General features: G+C 46.2%; 4 protein-coding genes across 4 annotated transcripts; 2 read left to right on the plus strand and 2 right to left on the minus strand.

The window, feature by feature from the left end:
- Nucleotides 1-72: 72 nt before the first annotated feature.
- DFJ58DRAFT_818455 (NADP-dependent oxidoreductase domain-containing protein) lies at nt 73-2013 on the minus strand. The gene is made up of 12 exons (XM_041391857.1): nt 1657-2013; nt 1555-1598; nt 1451-1501; nt 1330-1401; nt 1181-1281; nt 1004-1132; nt 939-953; nt 789-882; nt 644-730; nt 520-591; nt 409-463; nt 73-352 (listed from the first exon to the last, which is right to left on the minus strand). Exons 1-12 carry the CDS (start codon nt 1934-1936, stop codon nt 228-230), a joined length of 1125 nt encoding a protein of 374 aa, XP_041237043.1. The 5' UTR covers nt 1937-2013; the 3' UTR covers nt 73-227.
- Nucleotides 2014-2813: 800 nt separating this feature from the next.
- On the minus strand, nt 2814-5134 carry DFJ58DRAFT_734982 (uncharacterized protein; the record flags this gene model as incomplete). Its single annotated transcript, XM_041386569.1, has 8 exons — nt 2814-3128; nt 3176-3490; nt 3539-3859; nt 3912-3938; nt 3999-4211; nt 4259-4347; nt 4392-4504; nt 4587-5134. 8 exons carry the CDS (start codon nt 5132-5134, stop codon nt 2814-2816), a joined length of 1941 nt encoding a protein of 646 aa, XP_041237044.1.
- Nucleotides 5135-5349: 215 nt separating this feature from the next.
- On the plus strand, nt 5350-8757 carry DFJ58DRAFT_719095 (uncharacterized protein; the record flags this gene model as incomplete). The annotated part of the gene is made up of 10 exons (XM_041384568.1): nt 5350-5602; nt 5708-6219; nt 6270-6471; nt 6600-6753; nt 6807-6942; nt 6996-7171; nt 7219-7315; nt 7366-7795; nt 7946-8066; nt 8136-8757. 10 exons carry the CDS (start codon nt 5350-5352, stop codon nt 8755-8757), a joined length of 2703 nt encoding a protein of 900 aa, XP_041237045.1.
- A 3264-nt stretch (nt 8758-12021) lies between these two features.
- Nucleotides 12022-12616, plus strand: DFJ58DRAFT_865039 (uncharacterized protein; the record flags this gene model as incomplete). The annotated part of the gene is made up of 3 exons (XM_041394147.1): nt 12022-12354; nt 12410-12498; nt 12572-12616. Exons 1-3 carry the CDS (start codon nt 12123-12125, stop codon nt 12614-12616), a joined length of 366 nt encoding a protein of 121 aa, XP_041237046.1. The 5' UTR covers nt 12022-12122.
- Nucleotides 12617-13524: the final 908 nt, after the last annotated feature.

A 13524-nucleotide genomic window follows, 5' to 3' on the forward strand; every position in this document is an offset into this window, starting at 1 on the left:
GGAAACCCAAGCTGGTAAGTAAAACGTCAAATTTCCCTTAGCAGAAGGGGCTAGATTATTGTACCTTTCAGACGGACTTGCGCTATTTTTGCATTTCGGCAGTGTTAGTGAGTAGTGATGGACAACTTTTTCTGGAAGCTTGCTAATTGGACTATTGCTAACAACGCTGCACTGTAAGAACCTAGAGGTGGTACAGTAGTAAAAATCATTTATTGAGCACGCATATTTCACTGCCCGTCAAACACATCAAAAGGCAACTTCCAACCCATGCTTGGGTTGACCACCCTCTGCGGAGGGTGCGAACCTGCCGCTTTCTCCAACAACTCAAAGTCTTCTTGTGGAATTTCAAATACTGGAAGGAGTGAGTGAATACCATGTACTGCCTCACGAAAGTTTGGACTTTCTCACCTTCGAGGTTCTCTACAATGCGAGACGGCGTTACGCTCTTCGGCAGGACGATCGTCTATCGAGGTTTGGAAAAGTGAGTTACGGTATAATAGCGCAGAAATTTCGACATACACCGCGCTGGACACTCCACGAGATAATAACCTGAGCCGGGGTGACCCCAAGTTTGCATGCGATGTCCTTGACCTGTAAGAGTGTTTAGACGACGGAGTCCAGTCCTCGTGACGTGAAATGGTACCTCAGGGATAGAGAGGGAATTTCCGACTTGCTTGTCGCTACCCAGGGGAGAGTACGCCTCGAGAAGAAGCCCGTTCTCCTTCGACCACTACGGATTGCTCATGAGCTCGAGCACAAGTGTCTACATGCCTGAACCGGAAACATACCTTCAAGAGTTCGGGTTGAGGGTTCCAAAAGTTGAGCTCGACTTGATTAACAGCTGGCTGGTACTTTAGCTTGTTTGCAGTCAAATTCTGGATCCTGGATTGTAAACGAGGAATTTGAGCAAGATTGAATAGACCATAAATAACTCGAACCTTCTGATATTGAAACTATGGGTAACATGTCAGCACCGGTCCGACTCGACAAAGATAGGCCTCACTTGCTAATACCGATATTCCTTATTTTACCCTTGTCGACAAGCTCTTCGAGCTTTTGCCAAGTAGGATATGGATCGGCAGTAAGATCCTCGTCTAAAATATTATTTCCCTCCTTCTTAAATGCGACAGGCCTTGTTGGGAATCAGAAAAACGCTCAAGTGAGTGAATAACTACCGCACCAGTGGATCAAGTACAAGTCGAGATAGTCGGTACCAAGCATGGAAAGCGATTGGTCTAGTGTGGTCTCAATGTCCTCAGGTGCGTGGAAAGTGTTCCAAAGCTGTTCCAAATCAGTGAGAGATCATGGTTATACCGAAGGCACCAGTACCTTTGACGTGAGCCAGAGCTCTTCACGAGGTACAGAACTTGCTTTAATAGCTTGACCAACTTCCTCTTCATTCTGCAACTATCGTCAAAGGAGTTCGTTGCGATAAGGGTATAAGACGCACACGATAAATCCAGGCTCCATCGATGTGTCTATAACCAGCCGCCAAAGCAGTCTGAAAGCAAGCCTGAGTGAGCATAAGTACTCGAGGAAGTAGGGAGTACGTGCCGTCACAGCATTGCCAACTTCGCCCTTGCCAGCCTGCCATACACCTGTATGATCAATAATGAGTTGAAGACCAACTTGATAAGCAATTTACCAGTGCCGTACCCAATGCAACTGAGGGAATCTTATCACCAGATGGTAAGGTGTAATGAGAAGGCAGTTTAGCTAAGGTCGAAGAGTGACGCTGCGAGCCATGGCAAGCAGCCCAGAGCCCCCTGGACCTGATCATACGTATACAAGGGAGGGAAGCACAGATAATTATAATAGTAGCGATGACGAAGAGAGGAATTCTCCTTTTGCGAGGGTCCTTGCGTTGCAGAGATTCCTGCTCTCCAGCGTCCTTATCGACGGTGGGGAGCTGTTGATATTTCTGTGAGAACGACATGGTGTGACGTGAGGCACGGCTCACTGAGCCTCAGGTATTCACGCCTGATATATGATAAGCGGAAAGGGAAGGCGGCCGTGCGTCATATGGCATAGTAGTAGTACTATTTTCGATCATCTTGCGGTTGTTTGGCATCATTTGCACTTTTTCCTCACTGTCGCGGCTCTCCTTTGCTATAACATTTCTTTCCGTCTCGGTCCGCGGCGGCCCAAGGGCGTCAGTGAGTCTTGGCTATGATCGCATCGACCCCATACTCCAATTCGTGCGTGCTATAGAGGTTTTCCGGCGTTGCCGACCTGGGCCAACCATGACAATTTGGCAAGGCAATGGAATGAGACCTCGAGGTAATAATGTATGGTGAATCACTTATCAACTTTGTTTGGAATTTAGTTAAAATACACTAACATGTTGCACAATTTTGGCAACCATGTCGTCCGCACGTCGCGCTGATGGCTCACTGAAAGATGCCACTGAGATAGTTTGGTACAACGACGCTGATGATGACTCCCCAATACCACCTCCCCCTCTCCATCAGGAAAACATCGAGTTCCTTAAATGCTCCTTATTTGCCTTAATTTGCTCAATAAGGAACTTTTAAGGCCGTTTTTCGTCCTTAAATTAAGGAGACTAAGGAGATCCCTTTCCTTAAACTAAGGAAATAAGGAGGATAAGGAGCGGATAAGGAGCGGATAAGGCGGTCAAGGCATGTTATTATTTCAATAGACACAGAATAATCCAAGTACGCTAAGGCGAAAATAAGGACGTCAACGAGTTCAAGGCGGTCAAGGCGTGCTATGAAAATGACAAAAAAATATTAAAAACGGTGTAGGACAGCAATTGACGAGAGCAGAGATTGAAGTGAAACGATACAAGGCTTTCAGATACGGATACGTGTACGTGGATTGACGGGGGTTTCACCATCGAGAATAGTAGACTCGTCCTTGTGGCGAGCACGCTTCATGTACGCCTGAGATCGTTCCACAATTTCTTTGATGCGGTCGAAGGGCAGCTCCTCAATTCGTTCCATGTACACGAGTGTATCAGTCTCCCAATTACCCGCAGAAAAAGCAGTGCCTGTGTTACTCATTTTGTTTGTGGACTGATTGAGAGTCAACACGATCTTGTGTTTCCCGTGGTCCGAAGTATCTTCCACAATCAGGTTGTCACGAGCTAAAATAAGTGCACGCTCAGCCTGCAAATGAAAGTTAGCAAGTTTTGTAAAGGTGCTGCAAAACTCACGGCTGCAGTGGTCAGTGCAAGGGCCGTTTGATATCCAGGTAAGCCAAAGTCAAGCGAGTCAATTATCTGGTGTCCTTGGGTGGCATTGAGTTGAACAGCGAAGATGCGCAAGATGAATTCCGATAAGAAAACTCCAGGTGAGTCTTCGTTATCTGGATCTTCATATACAAAGCGTGAATCTTCAAGTTGATATTCGGCATAGTCTTTGTGTGCCTCCTTGGTCTTGAATTCGTCCGTGGAGGCGAAAAATGCCATGAGAATCGTGATAGCGGTGGAGCTGAAGTTGCCTCTCCATTCAGAGATCCTTTGGCATACCTGCCAACATAGTTGTCAGCTAGAAGTACCGGAATACAATTTACTTACGACGTTGAAGGCAAGATTACAGCCATCATCATTCCTAAAGTCTCCAGGCTGCTTACACACCGCCATGAATATATCCTCGAGAATGTCTGAGAGTTTCTCATCGGGGATGGTCCATGGATAGCTGTTGTTGCCGACCCAGTGCATGACCGTTGGAATAAATATGGAACAAAAGCTGAGATTCTGAACAGCGCTGGGCAAGTGAGAATTCTTTGGCTTTTCTTTCTTCAGATTGAGTATCGTACGTGGCGCACGTCCATTTTCGGTTTTGACAAACTTGGATGTTGGACCGTCCATCGTGGTATCCATGACGCTAACTGACATCTGCATAGGAATTTGTCAGCGTTGTCAGGCGACCTGAGCAAATTCTCCATACAGAGCTTGTGAGTCGACTGCTTGAGACCTATAAATCCATGATAGTGGTGAGCGATTCATCTATCTCACAGGACCCACCAGTACTTACCTCAATAATGTCACCCTGCTGATCCGTCATCTCAACATCCTCATCCTCATCCTCAGCCGCACCCTCATCCTTGTCCAGAATATATTCGTTGGCATCGTCTTCTTCCATTTCACGCGGCTCTTCGGGTTCGAGGTCATCCAATGAGGTCGTGGACAAGGTACGCTTCCGTCCCCTCGTGGCATCATCAACAGTCTCAATCATACGCACGACACCCTGCATTGATTTTAGCATTCCCCATTCACAATCATGAAGTCACTCACCTGACTACCCCAACTCACAGTTACGCTCTCATCATGATCTTCAGGTAGGTTTTTGTCTTCGGATATGTCCGCATCCCTGCTTGCAATCACTAAAAACTGTTAGCGATGTGTGCAGACATGAAACTCAACCTACCACTGGCACGTGCACTTGGTGGCGCAGATGGCTTCCGTTGGGACTTCGATGCCACGCTTTTAGCCCACTTCCCCACTTCCACCTCCTCTGTCGATATGGCGTGTTCAGATCCCCTACATTGCAGTGAGTGAGATATCTCGAAGTAATAAAGAGTCAGCTCTGATAAGAGTAACATCGCAGTTAAGACGAACTTACAACGACCTTCGATTTTTCCCACTGTCACTGCCCCTGCCCGCACTTAGTACAATGCACATTGTAGATGATGTACCATTGTTGGACACCTTTCGATTGGCGTTGACACCATCCTTGAAGGTGAGTTTCAAGCCTGGATATTTCTTCTTCGGGGTGTCAGTGCTTTTGGACACTGGTTTTGCCCCAACAGCTGTATAAATGTCAAAGAACTGGTAAGTCTTGCAACAGCATTGTATTGCATAAGGCTTGCGCATCTTGTCGGGGTTTGCAGTTGGCGCTGCCTTGGTCACTGGGCGCGGCTTAGGCTTTGGTCTGACAAGGTGTCCTGGGCCAGCACGTTGAGCCGTCTGCTCAACAGCCATAGCATCTTCCGTTGCAGCGACCTTCTTTTGAGCATCTTCTAAGGCGATTTCCTTGGCTGATTTCTCTGCTGACGCCTTTTTTCTTTCAGCTGCAATTACATCCTTTGGATGTGCTACACGACTCACTTCAAGAACTATCTGTCCAGGATGTTTGTTAGCATTCCCTGGGCGCGTTGCAGGTCGAGGCATGGTGAGATCTAGGACAAGCTGTTGGAGGAATGCTGGTAGCAAGGTGTTGAAAGAATATGGATGCTAGCAAAAGGTGGCAACAAATGGGTGAAGTTATATTTTTTTTGATTGAGCATGTCATAATTTCTGATTCACACACTTAGTATTAGTCTAGTCTGCATTCTACGTATTCTGCTCCCTGGTATCCATCTCACTGTGACTACCCACTGTCCAACATGGCCCCAGCTGTCACCAGGCTCGTTTGTCGGTTTCCAAACTGCAATCGGGTCTTCAAAAACAAGTCTGGCCTCACTCAGCACACACATGCGAAGCACGGTACCCCACAAATACAAAACCTCAATTGCACAGCTCCGCTCGCAGGTCCCGGATTTATACCTCCACGGAGTCGTTCTCCCACTCCAGCAGGTGTTATCGATGAGAATATTTATGATGACCCGGCTGGCGACCAGGGTTTTGTACCTGAGGAAGGTACTTGGGCGGATATGGGGCGCTTATTGTGTACTTTCCATCCGCACCTCACAGGTGGGCATTTTTTAAGGAGTTCATCTTACTGTTACTCATTTTTTGTCTTAGGGCTCAAATGCGATGCTAATGGGGCATTTATTGACCAGGATGCACCCCCGCCACCTCACACGGATGCCCCCCCAACCGATTGGACGCCTTATGACAATCGTGTTGAATTTGAGACGGCGGAATTCTTATTCACGCGCAATCAAATGTCTGCAAGGCCAATTGATACACTTCTCGACTTGTGGGCCGCGACTCTCATAAAGCACAATGACGCCCCCCCATTTGCAAACCATAGGGACATGTACGCTACAATTGATGCAACACCACTCGGCGATACCCCTTGGAAGAGCTTTACATTGTGCTACAATGGAGCCAAACCTGAACAAGATGTACCGCCGTGGATGGATGGACAATATGATGTCTGGTATAGAGATCCATTGGAGATGATGCGCGGCATTTTGGCAAACTGTGATTTCGATGGAGGAATCGAGTATTCACCCTACCGCAATTATACTACCGAGGACAAACGATATTGGACGAACTTTATGTCTGGTGACTGGGTGTGGAATCATGCAGTACGTCTCTTTCATATTTACATTTTTGGCATACTAACAATCATCTCAAGGATGTTCTCGCTCAAAATGAGGAGAATCATGGTTCGACATTTGTACCATTGATTATCGGCAGTGATAAGACTGTTGTTTCTGTCACTACTGGTCAGACCGAATACCACCCACTCTATCTCTCAATCAGGAACATTCACAATAGCGTACGACGGGCACATCGCAATGGTGTTGTGCTCATTGGATTTCTTGCGATACCAAAATGTAGGTGCTTGTTATTCTCAATGGATCACTGTATCATAACCTTCATTTGTCTAGCTACGAAGGAACATAATGACGACATCAAGTACAGAAATTTTCGACAGCAGCTATTCCAGCGCTCTCTTGCGAAGATTTTGAGTCTGTGAAACCTTTCATGGAAAATTTCGATGTCACACGCTTTCCGGATGGCCACTATCGACGAACGGTGTACGGCTTGGGCCCTTACATAGCGGACTATCCAGAACAGATACTTCTCTCTGGCGTTGTGCAGAACTGGTGTCCACAGTGCATCACCAAACTTTGTTTTGCTTTTCAATGACTTATTCATTATCAAATAGGTGTCTAGGAAATAGGAAGGACCTTGACGGTGCTCAACCATGTCTCCATCGACGCAAAGCACATACCGAGTTGCTCGTCGAACAACTCACATACAAACAGGCTTGGGAACAGTATGGCATCATTGCCGATCTCACTGTAAGTTGCTCGCTGAAACTCGCTAGGTCCAATCTCACCTTTTGCTTTTCTAGCCATTTACAAATGACTTTCCTCGAGCGGACATCCACGAGCTCCTATCTCCGGATATCTTGCATCAAATAATCAAGGGAACTTTCAAGGATCATCTGGTTGATTGGGTGGGAGAGTATCTTCTGGTCACACACGGTACCCGTCATGCGGCTGAGATAATGGATGACATTGACCGCAGGTACGCAAATCTATGATGTTTTGCTGATAACTACTAATAACATACAGGATAGCAGCAGTTGCCCCATTTGCTGGGTTGCGACGCTTTCCTGATGGGCGAGGTTTTCGGCAGTGGACGGGTGACGACTCAAAGGCATTAATGAAGGTATGCTGTGTATTCCGTTCCAAACGACATGTGAGCTGACTCGTATTTAGGTCTATCTAGCTGCAATTGAAGGTCACATCCCTCAAGATGTGGTGCGCACATTCAGTGCATTTCTAGAATTTTGCTACATTGTGAGGCGCGAGGCTCTCACTGCAGATGACCTCATAAAACTACAAGATGCCCTTGACCGCTTTCACCAATATCGGGAGATCTTCAAGACAACCGGTGTGGTCTCGACATTCTCCCTTCCGCGTCAACACTCCCTGTGCCACTACATATTATTGATTCGACTTTTCGGCGCACCCAACGGCCTTTGCTCTTCAATTACCGAGTCCAAGCACATCAAGGCAGTTAAAGAACCTTGGCGCCGATCTAGCAGGTTTAACGCACTCGGACAAATGCTACTAACAAATCAACGCCTCGACAAACTTGCAGCCGCTCGCGTAGATTTTGAGGCACGTGGTATGCTTTGTGGCTCTTGTCTGTCCAATGCTTTGGGAGAACTCAGGAGACGTACGTGATCTTTCGCTGACGATGTAGCCCTTCTCATATCCCCAATAGGTCAGAATATTCCTGCAGACGACGACTTAGAACCGGATGACGACGCGGAGGCTAATATGGCGCAAGAAGGCCATCATGGGCGCCTGCGTATCCACGAGCCTCAAAATCAATCCGTTGAAGTGGATGCTGGTGAGATTATTGATGGACCGACTGTAGAGTCCCATGTTGAGCTTGCATTAACTCCTCGTATGTTAAACATTTTGCTCCTGGACCCTTTCTGACAATGAATAGGTTGTGCATGAAATGTTCATGCACTCAGCCTCGAACTCGAGCTTCCATGCCTCCCGTTTATGATTCAGGAATTCATACATGATCAACACTATTCAGACGATCCCAACCCTCCTGAGTTTGATCCGGCAACAGCGCAAGTATTCCTAGGGAAACTCACCCTCTTTAAGTCTGCTGCAGCCTCGTTCCATGCACCCAGTGATCTGAGTGGTACAGGAGGTATGCGTCGTGAGCACATCAGGGCAACACCATCGTGGCGCACTGGCGAACCGAGGCATGACTGTATCTTCATCAACATGGGTGTTGACTTCGACTCTCCCATGAATGGACTCGCAGTTGCACGAGTCCTTTGCTTTTTCTCATTTAACTATCGGACCTCATACTATCCCTGCGCCATAGTTCATTGGTATTCTTATGTCCACGAAGAACGTGATCCCGACACAGGCATGTATGTCGTCACGCCAGCGACAACTGGTGACAATGTCCCAGACGTCTCAATTATTCACATCAATTGTATCTTTCGCGCTGCCCATCTCATTCCAGTCTATGGCCCGGACTTTATCCCAAAAATAAGTCCACACGACTCATACGACATGTTCAACTCCTACTATGTCAACAGATATGCCGATCACCACGCTTTTGAAATAGCATGATTGTGGTATGTCTTTGCCTCTCATTTTGTCGTCCTTTTGCTAATTAAATACCCTACAGACCCATCTAGATGACAGAATACAACGCGATGCTCGACAACCGCCGCCCCTACGGCAACCCACATTTCCCCACGCAGGCAGGCTCCAAGACCATATCGTCTTCATATGGGTTGTGCGGCTTTCCTGGCCTGCTGCCTTCAACCTTGCTGTCGGGTACAACGTGAAGCAGATGGTCACAGCTGGTTCCAAGGGTTCATACATCAACATCTCGCAAATGTCTGTCTGTGTCGGGCAGCAAAGTGTTGAAGGTCGTCGAATCCCATTTGGGTTCCGTCATCGTACTCTTCCCCATTTCACCAAGGACGACTTCAGCCTGGAGGCATGTGGCTTCGTCAAGAACTCATATCTACGAGGGTTGACGCCACAGGAGTTTTTCTTCCATGCCATGGCTGGAAGAAAAGGTCTTATTGATATGGCCGTCAAGAAGGCAGAGACTGGTATCATTATGCGAGATTCAAAAAGCGAGATTCAAAACAGGTAAAGCGTTGCAATTGCGTGATTTCACATGAAATGCATCTTCTTGGACAGGTCGTCTTGTCAAGGTATTGGAGGACGTGATGGTACACCATGGCCGTCAAGAAGGCAGAGACCGGTATCATTATGTGAGATTCAAAAAGCGAGATTCAAAAACAGGTAAAGCGTTGCAATTGTGTGATTTCACATGAAATGCATCTTCTTGGGCAGGTCGTCTCGTCAAGGCATTGGAGGATGTGATGGTACACTATGATGGCACTGTTCGCAACTCGCTTGGAGACCTCATCCAGTTCGTGTATGGTGAAGATGGTATGGACGGTGCATTCATCGAACGTCAGAAGATTGAGACGTTTGGCCTTGACAATGAAGCCTTTGAGCACAACTATCGCGTTGATGTCACGGATGGCAAGAATGGATTCTTGCCTAATACCCTCCAGATTGGCGTTGATGATAGCTCTCTGGAGCTGCAGATGAAGTTGGACGAAGAATACAACGAGCTTTTGAACGACCGCCGTCTTCTACGACAATTCATATTTCCCAGGCAGACGGCCTTAATCCTCACTATTATACACTTGTACAAAACTCACTCTACACTCAAGCCACACATTCTGTCTCGATTCCTGCTCAAATGATAGGTAAGTTCTCATCAAATTCGAGATGTACTTGCACTCACCATGGTCTACAGTCACTCGAGGCTCGAGCAACGCACTCTGTTTTGATTCCTTCAAAAACAGCCCCCCGCCCTCTTCAAGAACTTGAAGCACAATAATCCCTCTCCCGCTCTCGCCTTCATCTCGTTTGCTCTCGCCTCTGCTTCTTCTGCTCTTGCCTCCGCTTCTTCTGCCCTCGCCTCAGCTCTGATTGCAGCCTCTGCCCGGACAGCCACATCTCCCCACTTGCACGTCTTTCGTTGCAGTTGCACACGAGATCTTGGAGCCATCTGATTCACTAGCACCTGGTAAGCAATGTTTGATGCGACGATTATCGATTAAAACTTACTATGATGTTTTTTTCTTAGATTTTGTAGATTTCCGCGATTGATGTGTAGATGACGAGCGAGTTGTTGTTGTCGGCGTGTCGCGCGTCTATCAGTGCTTATTGAAGTAAACACTAACATAATACATCACATGTTTTTTTTGGCGCTCAGCAGGCGCCTTATTTTACTTATTTTACTTTCAAAAATACAATTGCCTTTGATGCCTTAACCGCCTTGAAACGACTTCGCTCCTTAGAATACATTTCGCTAAGGAACACACTAGTTTCTTATTCTCCTTAGCAGCCTTAAAATTAATTTTAAGGAACTTTAAGTAAGCTAAGGACCGAAAAGGAACTCGATGTTTTACTGATGTCCCTCCCCCCCCTGCGCACAACGGCACTCTTAACACATTCATACGCCGTTCGGGTCGAGCCACCAAACCTACAGAGAAGATCTGGGAGACTGCTAGCAGTGTCCCGGCCAAACGGTCGGCTGCAGGACCTCCTCAAGGTGCCCCTGCACCCAAACGAAGCGCTAGCAACAAAGAGGACCACGATGATGATGACGCTGAAGAAGAATGTCCTCCGCTCGAGGATTTTACAGATGATGAGGAAGACGACGAGAAAGAGGAAGCATACCAAAAGACAAAGACGCTTGGCGACCAGGATCGTGAAGACCGTAGATCCCTCAAGAAGGATAAATGCAGCGCGGACTTGACAACCATCTTTACTTTCGAGAAAGATCGTGTTCACCCCCACACCCAGGAGCATGAAAATGGGTGGTGGTGTGAGGTATGCAAGGCCAACAACATTGCACTACACCAGTGCTTTTTCAAGGGGGGTATCTCAACTCGACGCATGCACATCGCACGCCATCCCAAGTGCCATTACCCAGTCTACCAAGACCGCTGCAAAGAACGGGGTTTCACGATGCATGATCGTGCAATTCCTCATGACTGCAAGAGTCAGCCAACCTTGGACGCCTCTCTCACTCCCAAGATTCCTGTATTCACGAAGGCCAGACTTATGGATTACATCGTCGAACTCATTGTTGCCGAGGATGAGGTGAGCAACTCTCATTTTTGATATATTTTCAAGATACTAATGCTACATCATAGGCCTTTCAACTCGTAGATAAAGGACCCTTCCGTCGCCTCCTTCAATATCTCCGGCCATCGCTTTCCGACCGAGATATTCCCCACTGTACGAAAACTCGGGACGAAATCCTCGAACGTGCAAAACTGGCAGTCGAGTGGGTCAAAGAAAAGCTCAAACATGTTGATAGCAAGATTTTGATGATGTTCGATTCGTGGACGTCTTTGCTCAGTCACCCTTTCCTAAACATTTTGTCGAAGAAGTGGCTCCTACGCCTGCAAGCGCCTTGCACAAGAAGGCAGGTCAGGCTGAGGACGATGATAACTACAACGACGAAAGTGTTGAGTTCGACATTGGTGACATCATCGGCAAGGCACTCGCATTCGTCACACAAGTAAGTACTCAAGTAATCATCTAACTGTCGTTGTACACTGACATGACACTGTTTAGGTTCGGAAGTCCCCTCAAGCACGCACCTTCCTTCAGAAGTGTTGTGTGGAAGTGAATGAGCCCACCTTAGAATTTTCGAAAAGGATTCGCACACGCTGGGCATCACTTTTCAACATGCTGCAGTGTATTTTTCAATTGCGCAAAGTAAGTGCTCTACTATACTAATGACTACATGAATACATTGCTCACTTGATTTGTCAGGGAATAAACAGATTCATCCAGCTCGCTGATGAGAGTGATGAGGTCCCAAATTTAAGGGCAAGTTATATGCGGATTTCAGACTTTCGGCACCTGAATGGACCAAGTTGGAGCTGATGTGTGAAGTCCTCCAGGAGCCCCCAGACGCTCAACAGAGTTTCTCAGTGACATGTGAACCAACCGTATGGCGGACTATCCCAGTGCTCGAATGTCTTCAAGAGACACTGCAAAATATGGCAGGCACATCAAAATTCAACCGCTTCTCAACAGCTATTGAAGCTGGTGTCATCAATCTCCGCAAGTGGTATGGTAAGACTGATGACATGGACACATATTTCATTTGCCTAGGTATGTATCATATTTATTTTAATATGTTCGATTGACATTTACCTTTTTGGTGTAGCGCTCGACCCCAACTACAAGGTCGCATATGCACATGACAAATGGGCCCCTCATTTTTTCAAACAAGGCATGGAATGCCTCGAGAGAGTCGTATGTCGCTCATCACTCTTTTATGTCAATTGTATACTAATATTACATAGTTCAATATGTATGATAACACTAGTACTTCCTCGCAGGCTCCTGCATCAGCAAACTACCAATTTTGTGACAGGTGCCACAAGACCACACAGGTCTTACAAACTCACAGACATATAATAAAATAGCACACTCCAAATGCTACCAAGGTCTACAAATAATACAAACCAACTTAAAAATGTGAATTTCAGCCAGTATTCCTATCTCTTGCCAACCAAAATCCGACTAAGCTTGTACAGCTTGTACAAGCTCTACAGAGACTTGCCAAAATGACTAGTTTGCTAACATTATTCTATCCTTAGCCTACTATAATACTGAAAGTATGATTGAGATATGTATTATTTGACTTGATTGAACCTCCCATAAAGACAAAAATGCAATATCTCCTGACCCTGTGAACCAAATTACACAAAGGTTGGACCATTGGAAAGCCCTGATTTTACTGCATAGATGGAGGAAGAACCTGGATGAATAGCTACTAGTGAAAAAGCGGTTGAGATATATATTTATCATTATTACACCCCCCAACAACACTAAAAGTGTAATATCTCTTGACCCTGTGAACCAAATTTGATGAATGTTGGATCATATTAAAGCCCTGATTCTGTAGCATAGACCGTGATAGAAACCGAACAAAGCGCTTGAAAAACGAGTGTGATATGTATTAATTCTTATTGTGCCTCTCAGAAATATAACAAAATCTATTGACTGAGTGACATAAAACATATATTAAATGAAGCAGTCTACCATTCAAGCACATCTATATTAAATTATTGGACTGGAATATATATACTAGTAAATATAATAGTAGTGTTGTGTTGAAAGGACTTAGTGAATTTTCGCATTTTTGGACATGTGACATTTATTTGGTATATATTGCTATTACTGTTGAGATATATCAATGGTCTTGTGGCTTAGTGGTAACAATGCTGCACTTATAATTACATGAGGCTTGAGGTCTTGGGTTCAATTCCTGCTCAT

Source organism: Suillus subalutaceus, assembly GCF_016647625.1.
Source record: "Suillus subalutaceus strain FC151 chromosome Unknown DFJ58scaffold_195, whole genome shotgun sequence".
NCBI classification, from domain to species: Eukaryota; Fungi; Basidiomycota; class Agaricomycetes; order Boletales; family Suillaceae; genus Suillus; species Suillus subalutaceus.